This window comes from Pan paniscus, chromosome 1 (genome assembly GCF_029289425.2).
Source record: "Pan paniscus chromosome 1, NHGRI_mPanPan1-v2.0_pri, whole genome shotgun sequence".
Lineage (NCBI taxonomy): Eukaryota > Metazoa > Chordata > Mammalia > Primates > Hominidae > Pan > Pan paniscus.
The window spans coordinates 170,090,340-170,110,504 of record NC_073249.2 but is presented as its reverse complement, the minus strand read 5'-3'; the positions used below and the strand labels follow the sequence as shown (position 1 = coordinate 170,110,504).

The 20,165-nt window shown below is 36.2% G+C and overlaps 1 protein-coding gene across 1 annotated transcript in view; it reads right to left on the bottom strand.

The window, feature by feature from the left end:
• Nucleotides 1-2,250: 2,250 nt before the first annotated feature.
• FYB2 (FYN binding protein 2) overlaps nucleotides 2,251-20,165 on the bottom strand; it is a 109,350-nt gene continuing 91,435 nt past the window's right edge. Inside the window, exons 16-20 of the mRNA XM_034952930.4 lie at nucleotides 9,959-10,045; nucleotides 7,056-7,149; nucleotides 3,635-3,791; nucleotides 3,484-3,517; nucleotides 2,251-3,154 (exon numbers count right to left, since the gene is read on the bottom strand). Of these exons, the coding sequence (XP_034808821.3) occupies nucleotides 3,133-3,154; nucleotides 3,484-3,517; nucleotides 3,635-3,791; nucleotides 7,056-7,149; nucleotides 9,959-10,045 (394 nt within the window). The 3' untranslated portion in view covers nucleotides 2,251-3,132. The remainder of the gene's footprint in view (nucleotides 3,155-3,483; nucleotides 3,518-3,634; nucleotides 3,792-7,055; nucleotides 7,150-9,958; nucleotides 10,046-20,165) is intronic.

Below are 20,165 nucleotides of genomic sequence, written 5' to 3'. Positions count from 1 at the left end.
ATAAAAGGTAAACTTAGTCTTTCCATTGAAGCTTTATGCTCAATTAGGGTTTCTTGGAGACAGATGACATCTGCTTAGAATATTACTGAAGTCTTAGTTACGGTGTTTACATTTTGAAACCTTGCAGATTAATAATGTGAAAAATATAGTTTTGATGCTTTGAATCCAAGAATGGAGGAAATGTGGCTGATATTAGTGAAATAGAAACATAACTGCATTAAGTATGGATAGAAAGGATAGAAAAACAATCATTTTTTCTAAAAACCTATACCATATCAATAAATAATAGTTAGGTACTAGTTTATATTAGACAAAATAGTTTATACTTTAGTATACCATATTTAATAGGCTTTTAACCCTGAACATTTTTCTGTCTATGCAAAAAAATTACTTAACAGCCATTCTTTCAAGTCTTACAATTTGAATTTTAAAAATGTATTTTTGTTTTCAGCATCTCCAACTTCAGAAAAAGCCAGGTACAAAAATGACACCACTTATACAGTAGTGTGTATTCAGGATTTTAGACTACTTTTATATTATTACATTATAGCATAACAACTACCCTTTGAAGTAGACGAGATGAGAGTTATTAGCTCTGTTTTTTTTTAAATTATTATTTATCTTTTTTTTAGACGGAGTCTTGCTCTGTCACCCAGTCTGGAGTGCAGTGGCGTGATTTCAGCTCACTGCAACCTCCGCCTCCCAGGTTCAAGTGATTCTCCTGTCTCAGCCTTCTGAGTAGCTGGAATTACAGGCGTGCACCAGCACACCCAGCTAATTTTTGTATTTTTAGTGGAGACAGTTTCATCATATCGGCCAGGGTGGTATCGAACTCCTGACCTCAAGTGATCCGCCCACCTCAGCCTCCCAAAGTACTGGGATTACAGGCGTGAGCCACTGCGCCCGGCCTAGCCCTGTTTTAATAATGAGGAAATTGAGATGCAAAGAGCTGAGTGAGTCAAATTAGAACAAGGGGCGGAACAATGAGGCGGAAAATTAGAACAATGAGGCGGAAAGTGCAGGGGACAAACTTATCTGAATTCAAATTTAGTCCCACTGTCACTCCAAGATTTAAAAGGCTTAATGGCTTGGTGAAGTGGCAAGAGTGATGTATGGTATATGATTCTCTGTTGGACAGGATTACTGCATGAAAGATTTCTGCTCAACGTAGTCATATACTCTTCTTGCCCACAGACCATACTTAGCCTTGTCTTCTACAATGCCTACTCTAACAATTATTGTCCTGGAGAGCAGGAGAGGGCTGCAATTGCCTCTCACTGGGTAGTAGATTTAGTTCAGGGGGTCCAAACAGAGTTTGGTCTCTAGTCTAAGCAGAAATAAATTTCCAATCTTTGGTACCAGCCTTAATTTCATCTCCCAGAAAAGAAGTCTCAAAGCCATTCCCTAATTCTCCTTCTCTGTCATCGCTACATCTAATTAGTCACCAAGACATTCTGTTTTACCTCTGTAATATCTCTAATGGGGCTCCTATACCATATATTTCTGTTGCTGCTGTCTTAAGCTGTAATGCCCTTTTGCCTAGAATATTGCAAAAACGATTAATCTCTCCTCTATTATCCATATTGGTGATTGCTTCCCATCCCCCAAATAGTTGGCATTTTCTTCCTGTCCCCCAAATAACTGGCATTTTCTTCCTGCTTAACCCTTAAATGACTCCTTACTCTCTAAAGGAAAAGGTACAAGTGAAGTCTGTCACATTCTAGCCCCACCTTACCGCATTCCAAACAAACAGCTCTTGCCATTCCCCACCAGACATTCTACACTCCATTTACTTTGAATTTCTTCATAATCAATCAATCACCAGACAGAGCATGGCTCTTCCATCTCTGTGCCTTGTCTAATAAATAAACAAACATATTTAAAGAAAGACGAAGCTTCAGTGTTACCTTCTCTGTAAAATATTTTTTAATCCTTTAGCTGTTCCATTCATATCTTGTTTAATTATGTTATTTGTAATAATCTCTACAGATTTCCTTCTCTAAACTCTGAACTTTTTGAATATCTTTGATTCCTGTCTTTTAGAATAAGCTTGGCCTTTATTGACAAATGTCATTTGGAACATGAAAAGGAAGATAAAAGAACCTAGAAGCTTAAAAAAAATGGCCTCAATATAAAGAACAAGGCCATGGAAACAAATTCCATCACACTTGTGAAGGCCAGAATAACCCTGCTTAAAGAACTGAGTGAAATTCTTCAGTTTTTCAGCGCCGAAAAAGCCACTTTCAAAAATTTGAAACTGTTAAATGCATATGTAGAATTTATTTCTCTTATTGACATGCAGTGCACTTCATTTAAAAAACAGAATAGATGTCAGCTTTGAAATTTTTATTTAATTCCATATAAATGAAAGTACATATGAATGCTATTATTTGAATAGTTATTTGGGCATAGACAAAATAATGACAATTGTTCTTATTTTGGACAAAAAGATGTTTTAAAGTAATACAGCATATATATTATTTTGTTAAATATATTTGGGCACTTCTTAAAATGATGGGTGAATTTAGGAATAAATTATTTTTCTGCAAACTATTCCCAAAAGAAACAAATGTGGAACAGTATTCATATGAGTTTATTTTTGTGATAAAGTAAAAGGACATTTATACTTGTTTAAAGACTGAGCCATAATTAAGATTATACCTTAAACTTGAGTATTTAAAAGACCTTGGTTACACTGTTTACTGTTCAGAATTAAATTATACCAAGCTTGAATGCACATCTAGAAATTATTACAAATGCTCATGTACTAATATTAGAAGCAAACTAACCATCTGCACAACTGACTAGGTGCCATAAGGCATGATTTCTAACTTTGGATATGGCTCATTAAATAAGTGCTCAAATGCTAACACATACTGTTTCACATTCTCTTGAACTGGCAGTGAAGTAGATACTGAAATAGACATTGAAAGATAACCTTTTAGGAGTAGAACCAACATCTAAATGTTGAGGATTTGTTTTTATTTTTCTCTTTTAAGTTCAGAACGAAAGTTTCCACAGATTCCACCATCTCAAAATTTTGACATGTAAACTGAAACTGATGTAACGCAGGACTAGGATCTTAGGACTAGTTCTCCCTTGTGCAGTCCATAGCATTTGATCTTGATCTTTCTAAGGTGACCAACTTTGATGCCTGAGAAAAAATAAAAATATGCAAACATTTTAAAATATAGGACAATGAAACAGTTGAGTGGGAGATTTCTAGGGAATTTCTGATCTAGTTTAATATGTTTGTGTTCTTTTAAAATGTTTATAAAGCTGTGTAGAGAAGTTTGATAGCATACTCAGGAGAGACAATAATAAAGTCTCTTCCAACATAATCCTTATAGAATAGGGCACTGCATGTCTAATTTTTAAAACTTATCCTGAATTTCAATAAATTCAGTAGTCTTCTCTTGAGACTAATGTATACAACAATGTATTAGGAACTCATGATTTAAAGTATAAAATCAAACAGCTTACTTGAAATCTAGATGTTCAATGAGCACATATCCATCTAATAGAAACAAAAGTCACTGTTAATTTGAAAGTTATAGAGAAAATGTTTTTTTAAAGCATTTTAAGATTTTTTAAAAAGAATGAAATGTTATGAAAGATAAGCAAATAAACTTACATTTGCCTTTAGAATTACGACATATCACTAGATTTTGTTCAGCGGTATCAATGACTTCCAATTCTTCTCCAGGACTTATTGGCAAATCAAATATTCCATTTCTTGAATTATTGGAACAGGCCACTGCTGTGTTGATGACAATAATCTCTTTGTCATACTGAAATGAGAAATTACTAATCAGACCATTCTTGCATAGTTGTTATTTTTCATAACAAAATTAATGGAGGATATAGTATAGTAACTTCAAAATTAACTCAAGATACTATTGACTAGTTAAATAACACATATGGGAAGAGAAAATAGGAAAGTATGCAGTTAATGGAAAGTCGTTTAAGAAAATAATAGTAAAATGGTGCAATCTCACATTTGTTTGGTATGATTATACTTTCAAAGTGTTTTCACAACCATTATTATTATTTTTTCTCTCAAATCTTTTTTTAAAATTATTCTTTTTAGGTATGGGGTACATGTGCAGGATGTGCAGGTTTGTTACATAGGTAAATGTGTGCCATAGTGGTTTACTGCACCTGTCAACCCATCACCTAGGTATTAAGCCCAGCATGCATTAGCCATCCTTCCTAATACTCTCCCTCCCCGCACCCTATCCCCAGACAGACCCCAGTGTTTGCACAACCGTTATTTAATTGTACTAGAATGAGCCCTGCTGGATGAGGTGGTAGCATAGGTATGAATTAAGCACCATAGATGGTAGTTAACTGTTCCATTACTAAAACCTCTGTGTAGTGCCTTAAAGCTTATAATATTCTTACATACCTATCATTTCTAGATGACACTCTTTCCATGCTTTTTCTCTGTGTGAGCTTATGTGTTCTTATATATAGCTATACTACATGTTATTTTAAAGTAGTAGGAATTGACTGTATCCAGTTGGGGGCAATTCCCAGTCTCCTTTTGTATTCACAGGAAGGCAGGCATTTTGTTAGAAACTCCTGAGAAATTCAATTCCTGACCTTGGGAATCTTTTCCTGACAAACTGACCTATACATCTTCAGCACATCACTTTCTAATGCACTGAAATCTGTTGACCACAAATAAATAGTTCCAGAATACACAGCTTAGATTACATGTACCTACTTCTCCAAATTAGTGTGACCAAATATCTCCTTTTGCCCAGGGTATTGTCTGTTTATAACTAATGCATCTATCTATAACTATTTATTATTATGATTAAGAGTGCCTCCTTCCACTCTTAGAAGTGTCCTGTGTTTGGATCATAAATTACAAGATCAACCTATACCAAATGAGATCAGAAATACAAGATAGATTTTTCCTTTACTTAACAAAGTAATCGCTTCCTTACTGGCTTTTTTATCCTTTACAGGCCATTGCTCACTGTGAATTCATAGTGATTTCTTAAAATACAAATCTAATTGGTCACCCTTCTATTTACAAAGTTCTAAAAACTCCTTATTGCTTTCAGGATGAGATCCACACTGCTTAGCTCGACATTCGGGGTCCGTTGCATACTGTCATTCCCCATCCCTCTATCTTTGTCCCCTTTACTGAAGCTGCATCAAGCTACATGACAATCCTTGAATACATGCTGTTTACTTGAAATACTCTTATGTCTCTTAACCACTTCACATGAAGACTGTTATGACTGCCATATATAATTTACTGTCTTAACTATACTTTATATCTATTCCTATTATAGAATTTAATAACATACTGTCTTATCAAATGAAAATAGTAGACAGTCTTATTCATCTTTGTACCCTCAGTGCCTGGCACAAGTGAGCTATCCAACGTTTTATGATTTGAGCTGGATAAAAATTATTGAAATGGCCTATCAAGGAAACCCACTACAGGTAATAAGAATGGAATTATACACATATACAGGAAATGGAATATCTTTCACACATGAAACAATAAAAAACACACAGAGATGGAAAAAAGGATTGGATGGAATATAAGCGTCTTTTCAACAAGTAATTGCCTCACTGTTGTTTTTCAATTAATCAAATAACATCAGGGTTGCAGTAGATAATAACATATCACAATTTCTAGATATAGTAACCCCAATCAGCTTTGGTTCAAACAGGAATTATCAGTGATGAGAGATTTGTGTACATTCCTATTTTAGTTCATCTCAAAAAATATTTTATGCATGTTTACAAAATGCTAAGCAGCCTTATTCTGCTCTGCACATGGATATAAACATAAATAAAATAACCATTGTCCTCTAGGAGCTCATATTTTAATATGATGAACATGTAATTCCAATTACTTTAATGTGTGATAAGCTAGAGATTGCTGAAGTATATAGGTAAACGGAAGAAGAGTAATTTATTTAATTAGAAGATTTGGGCAAGTCTTCCCGGATAAGAGGAGATGCCTCAACTGGGTCTTGATAAATGAACAAGAGCTAGTCAGATACAGAAAAGTGCAAAGGTGTACCAGAGAGTTGGAATAGACCAAGGAAGCACTTAGAGGGATGAAATAGCAAGACAAAGATAGAGGTGGAGGTTCATTCAAGGGACAGAACTATGAGCAGTTTGTTGCCAAAGCAGAAAGTGCAAGGCAAAGAGTGGCAAGAGATAAAGCCAGGAAGATATGCAAAGGTCAGGACATAAAGAGCTTTCTATGCCATGTTAAGAAGCCTAAACTTTAACCATTTTGCAAGGGGGAATTTTTGAAAAATTTTAGGCAGCATAGTGACTATGAGGAGGATGCACACTTTGTCTCTCTCAGTCCAGTGTCTAGCACATGGAAGGTGCTCAGTATGTTTCATAGTTAATAATCCTCACTTTGACAATATATGAAATCAGGGAAGTTTGAGCTTTAGAATAATGAAAAAATGTCCCATGGACTCTTAATAACAGAATAAGAAGGCAGAGAGCTTCGGATGCTGCATCATTCATTTGTTCATTTTGTCATTCATTTGCTTGTTTATTTAGGCATTCATTTACCAAACACTGTGCTTACAGTTTTATGTCAGGCCCTGGGGAACAAACTTGAATGAGACAGGGTTTCTTTCTCAAAAAGGACTCAAGAGATTAATTAAAGATTCACAGACACACACACACACACACACACACACGCACACACACACAAATGCTTTAATACAACTAATCAGTGTTACAAAAGACGTGTAAAATAGATATATAAAATGTGCTGAAGGAGTAACTTAACCTGGACGAGTTAGGGAGGAGTGGGTGACATTTGAACAGAGCCTTCAAGAAGAACTTAGGAGTTTTTCCAGGAAGAAGGAATAGCATGGACAGACATAACAATATAGAAATGTACCAGGAAAAAATAGGAATGAAATGCTGGCTTTTTGTGTCAAAGATCATGTCTGTATCTCAGAGAGGCAGAGGCACAGCATACTTACAGATTTTTTTTTAAATGAAAGCTCCTAGCTGTTAATATTGCTAATTTTTACCTTCAGAAGAGAACGTACCTTAAACCTTTCTCTAAATAGTTTTTCTTCTCTTTTCATTCTGTTCTTTTCTAAGTTTTGCTTCTTGGTTTTGAAGAAATTTCTAGGAGAGAAACTAGCGAGAAATGTGCAGGTAGGGTAAAACGTACTATAATAAAACTTTTTAAGTTTCTGAGCCTACAAAGTCACTTCATTTCAGGATAAATTCAGGTATAATTTTTTGTGATCATAATTTTATATAAAATAATACACAAAGTCATGCATCTGTATTTGTGTATATGTACACACACGTATGTAGGTTCATAATACAAATACACACATATATTTCCATTAGAGCAAATTGTCAAACAACTGATCAGGGTAATGTCAATTGCTTTTCCCTACAATTAAAAAAATATTTTTGATGGCAAGATAATAATGGGATAAAATCACATTGGTTAAACAAATGAAGGTAAACAAGAAACTTGTCTGAATGAGACTTAGAGATATAACTTTTTTTTTTTAGGTTTAGGAAATTTATAAATGTTCCCATTCACCTTCAGACTATTTAATGGAAACCAGTAAGAATAAGTAAGCAGCTTACTTTGTGTGGTTTTCTAAGTTGTTAAACCTAATTGGGGATCACAAGTCTACATGGTTCAATCGAAGAGCTCTCCAGTTTGCTGAATGTTTTGGAGGATGAATACCATTAAGAAAATAAAGAAAGATGCCACAAAACGTGTGAGAATTTCAGCACTTAAAAATAAATAACCCTACAGAAGAAGCTGATTATACTTAGTCCTCCCTCTTGCTCTTCACGTGAGATTGGGTTCTTCTTTTTAGCAGTTTAATGTATTGACAGAAGTAAAAAAGTCAACCAAGTCCTGTTAGTCTTATTCCTAAGTGTCCCCTACATTTATTTATTTCCAAGATTACAGCCACTGCCATATTTCAGATTATCACTACTTATTGCCTGAGATGCCATCTTCGTCTTACCTCTCCTTCCTCAAATTCATTGGCGTATCTGCCTGCAGAGTCATTTTTCTAAAATTTAGTTATGTCACTCTCTTGCTTAAAACCTTTCAATTTCTCTCTATTGCCAATAGGATAAAGTCTAAATTCATTAGCATTTTATAATCTGGCCTGATCATCTTTCCAGCTTCATCAGCTGCCCATTTCCCTACACATTACAATGTCTACTTGGGTCATCTTAGAAAGCGGGTTATCCTTTTCATGCTGTTATACGTGGGATACTGCTATGGTTTGGATATTTGACTCCTCCAAACCTCATGTTGACATTTGGTCCCTAATGTTGGAGGTGGGGCCTAATGGGAGATGTTTGGGTCATGGGGTTGTCTCCCTCATGAATGGCTTGCTACTGTCCTCTTGGTAATGAGTGAGTTACCACTTTCACAGTTTCCTAGAGCATGGCATCTCATTTGTTAAAATGAGCCTGGCACCTCACTTGTCTGTCTCTCTTCCTTTATAGCCATGTGATGTCTGCACATTCTCCTTCACCTTCTGCCATGAGTAGAAGCAGCCTGAGGCCTTCACCGAAGCAGATGCCAATGTCATGCTTCTTGTACAGTCTACAGAACCATGAACTAAATAAACCTCTTTTCTTTATAAATTACCCAGCCTCAGGTGTTCCTTTATAGCAACACAAACAGACTAAGACAGATACCCTTACCCAACTTTTCTTTAAACTTGCCATCATCTTTGATTGATAAAAGAATAATAAAAGGGTTGAACTAATACTTCTTACTTACTGGTAGAATACATTATGGTAGAAATCATTTTTAAAATGATACAGAAATTGATACAGAAATAACTAGCCTTACAGTAACGTTTTCTAATTTACTTGGTTCAGAATACAATTATACTGTTATATCACTCTGTTGTAAAAAAATAAAAAGGCACTGGAAAATTGTTTCCTAAGAAGACTTATTTGTAGTTATCAACATACGAAAAAGCTTTTTGGGGGGCAGATCAAAAATGTTACTAATAGTTCATCTCTTGGAATTCTGTTTTGTTATGCTGTGCAAATGTATGTAAAAGTATGAAGTTTAAGATAGAAAGCTGCTTTTCTAGTCTGTTAATACATCTTTCCAGCCTGAGAAAAATAAATTACATCAAGTCTAAACTTAAAGAAATAAACTTACGAGAAGGGCCATCCAATGCCATCCTCTGAATCTCAGACACTAATGTCTGGTTTCCTTTGGTGCACCCCAGTAGGACTTTTCTAACAGGTTTCCCAGAGCAGACAGACTACACAATGTTCACATGTCAGTGACTATTTAAGCAAATATTTCCCCAAGTCATTTGTAGAGAAAGTACCTCATATCCTGCCCCATGTCCTAGCAATTGAGAAGATGGGATCAGAGAGCAGTAAGTAACCACCTGCCTCAGTAAAAACATCCTCTCACAACCACTTGGGAAATTTAATTACATGAATGCAGGTTAGATCTTGACTCAGTAAAACATTTTCTTGTAAAATTCTAACACTAATTGTAGTCATAACTAGAATTATATTTTAGGGAAATTAGTCTTACTATATGATACCTAACTTTTTTTTCCTCAAAGTTATATTTAAGTTCTAATTAGTGTTTTATTTACATTATATCTTAGAGAGGGAAGTTCTTACACCTAAAAGAAAACTGGAAATTTGTCATTGTTTGAAAATGGCTTACTTGAAATCTCTCACTTCCTATCCACCAAAAGTAGAGAGGAAGATGATGAAGATACATGGGTATGACACTTAATATTTTTATATTCTTTGTCCCTTTTAATCCTCTCAACTGTACCATGATGTAGGTGTTGTTATTCTCATCTTGTAGATGAAACAGCTGAGAATCAAATTTCATTACTTATCTGAGGCCACACAGCTAGTAAGAGGTATAAATTGCAGCAGATAAGCTATAATAGAAGTGCCTCTGTGTTCCCACCTTTCTGATTCTTCAGCACCATTTTTCTCTTTTTTTTCCTTTGGTGTCAGAAACTTGGGCTTCCACATTTTCAGTTTATCTTCATCTCTGAGGAGAAATATATTTTGAGCAAGTAAATTAAGACTGAATTATATATTCATGGAACCATCAACACTTCATGGGCAATTATGTTTTTCAAAAAATTAAAAAGTCATCTAGAAATATATTTTGATAATCCATGGAAAGGCCGTATAATAAATATTTTAGGCTTTGCAGGCCATATTATCTCTATGGCAGCTCTTCAACTCTACTGTTGCAACTTTATACACAGAAACAAGTGGCAGGCCATATTTGGTCCTCAGGCCATAGTTTGCTGACCCCTGATGTGTGGTAATCCAAATTTGAATCCAGATGCAAGAGATCAGCCTGCTTATAATCATATTTCATCTCCTTTATGAGCCTCAGTTTTGTTTTGTTTTGTTTTGTTTTTTGCCTCTAAAATGTGAACAATGTAACTGAACTCCATTGTGAAACAAGGCTAAGCCAACTAGCATGTAACATTAGTGATTCCAGGCAAAAGAGAATGCAGGGAAGGGAGAAGGTATTTATTATAGGAGGAACTAGTACTTTTTAGCATGTATGTGTCAGGTCTTATGCTAAGCATCTTACATATGTTAACTCATTTGGTTTTCAAAGTAAGTATTGCAACAATCCTTTAAACTGATCACTCAAAGTTTTACAGTACAAGGGAGGAAATGGATGAGCAGAGAGAATGAAATGGATGATCATAGTGGTATGACCACTTTGGAAAACAAGTTGGCATTTTCTTATGAATTTGCATTCCCTATAATTTGCATTTTTTCCCCTTCTAAGTATATCTTCTAGAAAAATTCCTGCACACATTCACAGGAGCCGTAAGAATATCTGTGGCAGTATTATTTGTAAGGGCCCCAAATTAGGATCTACCCCAATACTTATCAACAATCGAATGGATAAATGAATTATGGTATACACATACAATGGAATACTATAGAACATTAAAATGAAAGGAAAAATGAAAGATTAGATTTGAATAAAAAAAGTTATAGAACTCTGTATACAGTGTCTCATTTTCATAATGTTCAAATCCCAAATGAAACAATATTTGTATCATATGTTTGTTAAAACTATTTTTATTTTGAACAAGGAAATGAAAACACCAAATTTATGAGAACAGTTACTTTGAGGGAAAGGATACATGATGTATACAAGGGAAAGAGGCCAAGGTATTGGTTATGTTCTAGTTCTTAAGTCGAATGATAGGTTCAGGGCAATTCATTTTACCATGTTTTACCATGCTTTACAACTTTTTGTTTTCTTTTGATTTTTACAAATGATTTTTTAAGAAAAAGAATTTATCCAGATTCAGTGGTATGCACTTGTAGTTCCAGCTACTTGGAGGCTGAAGTGAGAGGATTGCTTGAGACAGGAGGTCAAAGTGCAGTGTGCTATGATCACGCCTGTGAATAGCCACTGCATTTCAACCTGGGCAACATAGTAAGACCCCATCTCAAACAAAAGAGAAAAAGAATTTATTCCTTATCCTAACTTGATATTTCAGGGTTCTCTTCCATCTTATGCCAAATTACATCTCCTGTTTGTAACACCACTTTCCTGATCATATATGCCTTATGGTCCAACACAACTTCCCAAACACAAGTGTTTTCCATTTACAGTTGTCTACTCCCCCTCTTACCCCTCCCTTTTCTCTCATCTTCTTTTGCTCCCAGTCTTCACCTGTCAAAACGTTACCTGTCTTTCCTGTTTCAGCTTGGCACAAAGATTTTTGATCGCCTAAATAACAGTAATGCATACCTATTCTGAGCTTCCAGGTTATCTTGCACATTTTTATAGCAGGTCCTTCTTTGTTAACTAATTTATCAAATTATGTTTTGGTATCAGGCACCTGATACAGATATGAAAGCCACAGTCCCTACCTCAAAGAGTTCCCAGTCTAGCAGATGAGAAAGTCAAGAAAACAGACCATTACAATTCTGAGAAAAATATCTTGATAAAAAAGGGAGTACCTAACTTAAATAGATAAAGTTAGACAGGGCTTCTTAGAAAAAGTGAAATCTGAATTCAATTTTAAATAACGAGGGATAAAATAGCCAGGCAAAAAACATGGCAAAGTGTGTTACAGGTAGAACTATTCTTTTCTTCTTAAATTATCACCTTCTTGAAGAGGCTTTCCACTGCTATCCATACTTTAAAACCCCTACCATCACACACCCTATATCCACTCTCTTTCAAAAAATCCTGTTTCAAAGCAACCAAATTCCAATGTGTAATTATAGACTTATTTTTTCATTTGTTTATTGATTTAGTCACTCTAAGCCCACAGGAGTAGGAATTATATCTCTTTTGTTCACTGCTCTATACCCAACACCTAGCACAGTGCCTTGCGCAAAGGACATGTTCAATAAATATTTGTTGAATGAATTGATGAAGTTGGAACAAATGTGAAGGTTTGGAAATGCTGGACAGCATATCCAGTCTAAGGAACTCCAAGTAGTACAGTATGGATGGAACACAGGAATAGTGGGTAAGCAGGAAGAACAGCCGAGGCTAAGAGGTTGCCAGGGGCTGGATTATGAATAAATTTTATGTCTTCCTAAGCAGTTCTGACTTCATTCTGAAAGTGATGGTTAACCACCAAACGGTTTTCAGCTGTTGGCTGGCAGGTGGTCACATTTGCACTTAAGAAAGTTTGGAGAATAAACTGAAATGGAGGTAAGATGGCCATTCAGGGAGTTGTAGTAATCTGGTTGAGAAACAATAAGACTGAATTGTGGCTGTGCATTGGGGATGGGAAAAGTGGGAACAGTTTGAGTTATTGGAAGAGAGTGATGGGAAGGGAAAGGCGCAAGAGGAGAAGGAATAACAGATAACCTAGGGTTTCAGCCTGAGCAACTGTGTGTTTGTTGAAACAGTCACCAACATAGAGATCAAAAGGACCAGATTTGGGGCTCCATCTTCAGTGGACCCAACACTGGAGCACCCAGATATATAAAGCAAATATTATTAGGTCAAAAGGGAGAGATACACCTCAATACAATAATAGTTGGGAGACTTCAACATCCAACTCTAAGCAGATTATCTAGAAAGAAAAACAGCAAACATCCTATTTAAACTGCACCATAGACCAAATGGACTTAACAGACATCTACAGAACTTAATAGACATCTACAGAACATGTTACTCATGTTCTGTATGGTACACATTCTTTTCATTATTAATGGAACATTCTCCAGAACTGTTCATAAGTTAGGACACAAAACAAGTATCAACAAGTTTTTAAAAATCAAAATCATATCAAGTATCTCATCTGAGCACAGTGGATTAAAACTAAACATCAATAACAAGAGGAACATTTGAAACTATACAAATATATGGAAATTAAACAACATGCTCCTGAACAACCAATGGGTGAAGGAAGAAATTAAGGATAATACTTAAAAATTCTTTGAAACAAATGAAAATGGAAACACAACATATCAAACTTATAGGACACAGCAAAAACAATATTAAGAGGCAAGTTTATAGCAATAAATGCCTACATCAAAAACTAGAAAGATTTCAAAAAATAATCTAATGATTTGTCTCAAAGAATTAGAAAAGGAAGAACAAACCAAATCCAAAGTTAGTAGAAGAAAAGAAATAATAAAGATCAAAGCTGACATAAACAAAATTTAGATAAAAAATACAAAAGATCAATGAAACAAAAAGCTGGTGTTTTGAAAAGAAACAAAATTGACAAACCATTACCTAGACTAGAGAGAGAGAGATGGGGTGAGAAAGGGGGGGGGGGAGGGAGGAGGGGAGGGGAGAGGGAATGGAAGAGGGAAAGGTAAACGGGAGGAGAGGGGGAAAGGTAAAGGGAAGGGGAGGGGAGGGGAAGGAGGAGAGGGAGGGGAGGGGGAGAGGGAGGGGATGGCAAGTTCAGGTAAATAAAGTCAAAGTGAAAAAAGAGACATTACTTAGAGACCACTGTGAGCAACTATCTGCTAACAAATGGGAAAACCTGGAGGAAATAGCTAAATTCATGGAAATATACAACCTACTGAGATTGAACCAAGAAAAAATTAGAAAACTTGAAAAGACCAATAAAAGTGATGAGATTGAATCAGTAATAAAGAGTCTCCCAAAAAAGAAAAGTCTAGGACTAGATGGCTTCCCTGCTGAATTCTACTGAACCTTTAAAAAAGAATTAATACCAAATCTTCTCAAACTATTCCAAAACATTGAAGCAGAATGAACTCTTCCTAACTCATTCTATGAGGCCAGCATAACCCTGATACCAAAAGCAGACAAGGATACAAAAAAGAAAATTACAGGTCGATATCCCTGATGAACATAGACACAAAAATCTTCAACAAAATATTAGCAAACTCAATACAACAGCTCATCAAAAAGATAATACACCATGATGTAGTGTGATATATCCCAGAAATGCAAGAACATATTAGTGGGATATATCCCTGAGCCCGGGAAGTCAAGGCTGCAGTGAATCATGATCATGCCACCGCTGCACTCCAGCCTGAGTGACAGAGTGAGACCCTGTTACAAAAAAACAAAACAAAACAAAACAAAACAAAAAAACCCAACTCACTCCCAGGGCATCCTCCCTGCACACAACCAGGCTGCTGTTCCTCTGTAGCCTCACACACTGACCCCTGGGCTCACTTGGTGAGCACATCCCCAGAAAGAGGGTAGGTGGCAGGAAAGATTGCTGGCTTGGGGGCAGGCCACCTAGATCTCAGACCTACCTCTGTACTCAATAGTGTGGGCAAGTTAGTTACCCTTAGCCTTGATGTTCTCATCTGAGACAATTTAAAATATTTTTTTAAATTATAAAAATAGACATGGGGTCCCACTATGTTGCCCAGGCTGGTCTCAAACTCTTGAGCTCAAGCAATCCTCCCACTTCTGCCTCCCAAAGAGCTAGGTTTACAGGCATGAGCCACTGCACCTGGCCAACTGGGAACCATTCTAATCTATCATGGAGGGTTACTGTGATAGAAAGGGAAGTATCAGGCTGGGGAGATTTCAGCTCAGCTCATGAATCACTGGCTTCATGATGTGAAGCCGGAAATTCTCTAGCCATCACCCCCTCCATGGTCATATTGATGCCCATCAATCAGACCACCAGGAACATGCCTGCAGTCAACAAAGTTGGGTCATTCAACATAGGCAAATCAATAAATGTGAAACATCACTGCAACAGAATGAAGAACAAAACCATATGATAATTTCAATAGATGCAGAAAAAGCATTTGTCAAAATTCAACATCCTTTCATAATAAAAGCTCTCAATAAATTAGGCATAGAAGAAAAGTACCTCAACACAATAAAGGCCATATATAACAAACCCACAGCTAACATCTTACCTAACAGGGAAAAGCTTCCAGCTTTTCTGGAATAAGACATGGATGCCCACTCTCTCCATTCTTATTCAACAAAGTACTAGAAGTTCCAGCAGGATCAATGAGGCAAGAGAAAGAAATAAAGGACATCAAAATGGGAAAGGAGGAAGTAAATTGCCCCTGTTTGCAGACGACATGATCTTATATCTAGAAAAATCTAACAACTTTACCAAGAGACTCTTAGAATTGATAAATTCAGTAAAGTTGTAGGATACAAAATCAACATATAAAAAATAGTAGCGTTTCTATACATGAACAATGAACTAGCTGAAAATGAGATCAAGAAGGCAATCTGGTTTATAATAGCTGCAAAAAACAAAAATACATAGGAATAAATTTAGCCAAGGAGGTGAAAGACTTCTACAAAGAAAGTGACACAACACTGATGAAATAAATTGTAGATGATGTAAACAAATGGAAGGACATCTCATGCTCATAGATTGGAAGAATTAATATTGTTAAAATGACCATACTACCCAAGGCAATCTACAGATTCAATGCAATCCCCATCAAAATATCAATGCCTTTCTTCACAGAAATAGAAAACACAATCTTAGAATTTGTATGGAATCACAAAAGACCCCAAGTAGCTGAAGCAATTCTGAGCAAAATAACAAATCTGTATAAAGCACAGTACCAGACTTCAAAACATTCTACAAAGCTCTAGTAATCAAAACAGCACGGTGTTGGCATAAAACAGACACACAAACCAATGGAACAGAATAGATAACCCAGAAATTAATCCATGTATCTACAGCCAACTGCTTTTGACAAAAACTCCAAGAACACTCAATGGGGGAAGTACAGTCTTTTCAATAAATGGTGCTAGGAAAACTGGATATCCATATACAGAAGAATTAAACTAGACCCCCCCACCCACCACTTACACTATACAAAAATCAAACAAAAATAGATCAAAGACTTAAAATGTAAGACCCAAACCTCTAAAACTGTTAGAAGAAAACAGGGGAAACACTTCAGGACATTGGTCTAGGAAAAGGTTTTATGACTAAGACCTCAGTAGCACAAGTAACAAAGCAAAAATCAACAAATGGGATTTCAGCAATCTAAAAAGCTTCTGCACAGTAAAAGAAACAATCAACAGAGTGAAAAGACAACTTACAGAATGGAGAAAAATATTCGCAAACTATTAATCTGACAGGTGATTAATACCCAGAATATACAAGGAACTCAAACAGCAAAACAGAAAAAATAATTCAATTAAAAAATGGGCAAATGAACAGACATTTCTCAAAAGACGATATTAAAATGACCAATAGTTTATTTGCGTAGAGGTGTTTATAGTATTCTGATGGTAGTTTGTATTTCTGTGGGATCGGTGGTGATATCCCCTTTATCATTTTTTATTGCATCTATTTGATTCTTCTCTATTTTCTTCTTTATTAGTCTTGCTAGTGGTCTATCAGTTTTGTTGATCTTTTCAAAAAACCAGCTCCTGGATTCACTGATTTTTTGAAGGTTTTTTTGTGTGTCTCTATCTCCTTCAGTTCTGTTCGATCTTAGTTATTTCTTGCCTTCTGCTAGCTTTTGAATTTGTTTGCTCTTGTTTCTCTAGTTCTTTTCATTGTGAAGTTAGGGTGTCGATTTTAAATCTTTCCTTCTTTCTCTTGTGGGCATTTAGTGGTATAAATTTCCCTCTACACACTGCTTTAAATGTGTCCCAGACATTCTGGTACGTTGTGTCTTTGTTCTCATTGGTTTCAAAGAAGATCTTTATTTACCCAGTAATCATTCAAAAGCAAGTTGTTCAGTTTCCATGCAGTTGTGCAGTTTTGAATGAGTTTCTTAATCCTGAGTTCTAATTTGATTGCACTGTGGTCTGAGAGGCAGTTTGTTATGATTTCTGTTCTTTCACATTTGCTGAGGAGTGCTTTACTTCCAATTATGTGATCAATTTTAGAATAAGTACGATGTGGTGCTGAGAATAATGTATATTCTGTTGATTTGGGGTGGAGAGTTCTGTAGATGTCTATTAGGTCCGCTTGGTGCAGAGCTGAGTTCAAGTCCTGGATATCTTTTTTAACCTTCTGTCTCATTGATCTGTTTAATATTTACAGTGGGGTGTTAAAATCTCCCATTATTATTGTGTGGGAGTCTAAGTCTCTTTGTAGGTCCCTAAGGACTTGCTTTATGAATCTGGGTGCTCCTGTATTGGGTGCATATATATTTAGGATAGTTAGCTCTTCTTGTTGAATTGATCCCTTTACCATAATGTAATGGCCTTCTTTGTGTCTTTTGATCTTTGTTGGTTTAAAGTCTGTTTTATCTGAGGCTAGGATTGCAACCCCTGCTTTTTTTGCTTTCCATTTTCTTGGTAGATCTTCCTCCATCCCTTTATTTTGAGCCTATGTGTGTCTTTGCACATGAGATGGGTCTCCTGAATACAGCACACTGATGGGTCTTGACTCTCTATCCAATTTGCCAGTCTGTGTCTTTTAAATAGCAAAGACTTGGAACCAACCCAAATGTCCATCAATGATAGACTGGACTAAGAAAACATGGCACATATACTCAATGGAATACTATGCAACTATAAAAAGGATGAGTTCATGTCCTTTGCAGGGACATGGAATGAAGCTGGAAACCATCATTCTCAGCAAACTATCACAAGGACAGGAAACCAAACACCGCATGTTCTCACTCATAGGTAGGAATTGAACAATGAGAACACTTGGACACAGGGTGGGGAACATCACACACTGGGGCTTGTCAGGGCGTGAGGGGCTGGGGGAGGGATAGCATTAGGAGAAATACTTAATGTAAATGATGAGTTGATGGGTGCAGCAAACCAACATGGCACATGTATACCTGTGTAACAAGCCTGCACATTGTGCACTTGTACCCTAGAACTTAAAGTATAATAAAAAATAAAATAAAATGACCAATAAACATATTTTAAAATGTTCAACATCACTAATCACCAGGGAAATGCAAATCAAAACCACAATGAGGTATCATTTCATCCCTGTTAGGATGGCAATCATCAAAAAGACAAAAAAAAATCACATGCTAGCAAGGATGTGGAGAATAGGAAATTCTCTTCGTTCTTAGTGGGAATATAAATAGTACAGCACCTATGAATAACAGTATGGAGGTTCCTAAAAAACTACAAATAGAACTATCATATGATTCAGCAGTTCCATTGCTGGGTATTAATCCAAAGGAAATGAAATCAGTATATCAAAGAGACATCTATGCTCCCATGTTTATTGCAGCACTATATGCAATAGCCAACATATGGAATCAACTTAGGTATCCAACATCAAATGAATGGTAAAGAAAATGTGATAAACATACACATGGCAGAGCACTATTCAGCCATAAAAAAGAATGAAATCATGTCATTCACAGCAACATGGATAGAAGTGGAGGACATTATGTTAAGTGAAATAAGCCAGGAATAGAAAGTTAAGCACCACATGTTCTCACTCATATATGAAAGCTAAGAAAGGTTGCTCTCATAGAAATAAAGAGTAGAACAGAGAATGCTAAAGGCTGGGAAACTAGGGAATAGAGAGAGATTAGTTCAGGATACAATATACAGTGAGATATGAGGAATATGTTCTAGTGTTCTATACCACTGATATGGTCAGGCTTTGTGTCTCCACTAAACCTCACCTTGAATTGTAATCCCCATGTGTCGAGGGAGGGAGGTGACTGGATTATGAGGGCAGTTTCCTACATAGTGTTCTCATTATAGTGAATGAGTTCTCATGAGTTCTGATGGCTTTATAAGGGGTTTTTTACCCTTCACTTTCTCTTCTCTCTCTTGCCTGCCACCACGTAATATGTGCCTCTTCCCCTTCTGCCATGAGTGTAAGTTTCCTGAGGCCTCACCAGCCACGCGAAACTGCGAGTCAATTAAGCTTCTTTCCTTTATTAATTACCTAGTCTCAGGTATTTCTTTATAGCAGTGTAAAAATGGACTAATACAACTACCATAGGATGACTATAGTTAACAATAATATATTATATAGTTTTAAATAGCTAGAGGGGAGATATTGAATATTCCCAACACAAAGAAATGATAAATGTTTGATGATGAATATGCTAATTACCCTGATCTTATCACTATATATTTTGTGTATCAAAACATCACTATCTCCCTGGAAAATATGTACAATTATTATATGTCAACTTAAAAATAACACCCAAATGACAAAGAAATAATAACATAGAAACCTAGGGAAAAACTAGTATTTTTTTTCCTTTGGAGGATGGCATAGTTCATATTTTAAGATATAGAGAAGACAAATAAAGACTTAAAAGCATCTGTTGGATTTAACAAAGGAGTTATTAGTGACCTTACCAAAAATAAGTTCAATTGTATAACAGGAACCCTAATTGCAGTGAGCAAGGAAAGATGAATCAAACATGAACAGAGGAGACTTTTATTTTTAACCAATTGATTAAGAGGGAAAGTATAAATAATAAGTGACTGGAGAGGGAGCATCAAACTTAAAGATGGCTTTCTTTTTTTTGGAACAGAGCCTGGCTCCATTGCCCAGGCTGGAGTCTAGTGGTGTGATCCCGGCTCACTACAACCTCTGCCTCAAAGGCTCAAGCCATCCTCCCACCTCAGCCTCCTGAATAGCTGGGACTACAGGCATGTGCCACCATGCCTGGCTAGTTTAGTAGAGATGGGATTTTGCCATGTTTCTCAGGCTGGTCTTGAACTCCTAGACTCAGGCAATCCACCTACCTCTGCCTCTCAAAGTGCTGGGATTACAGGCATGAGCCAC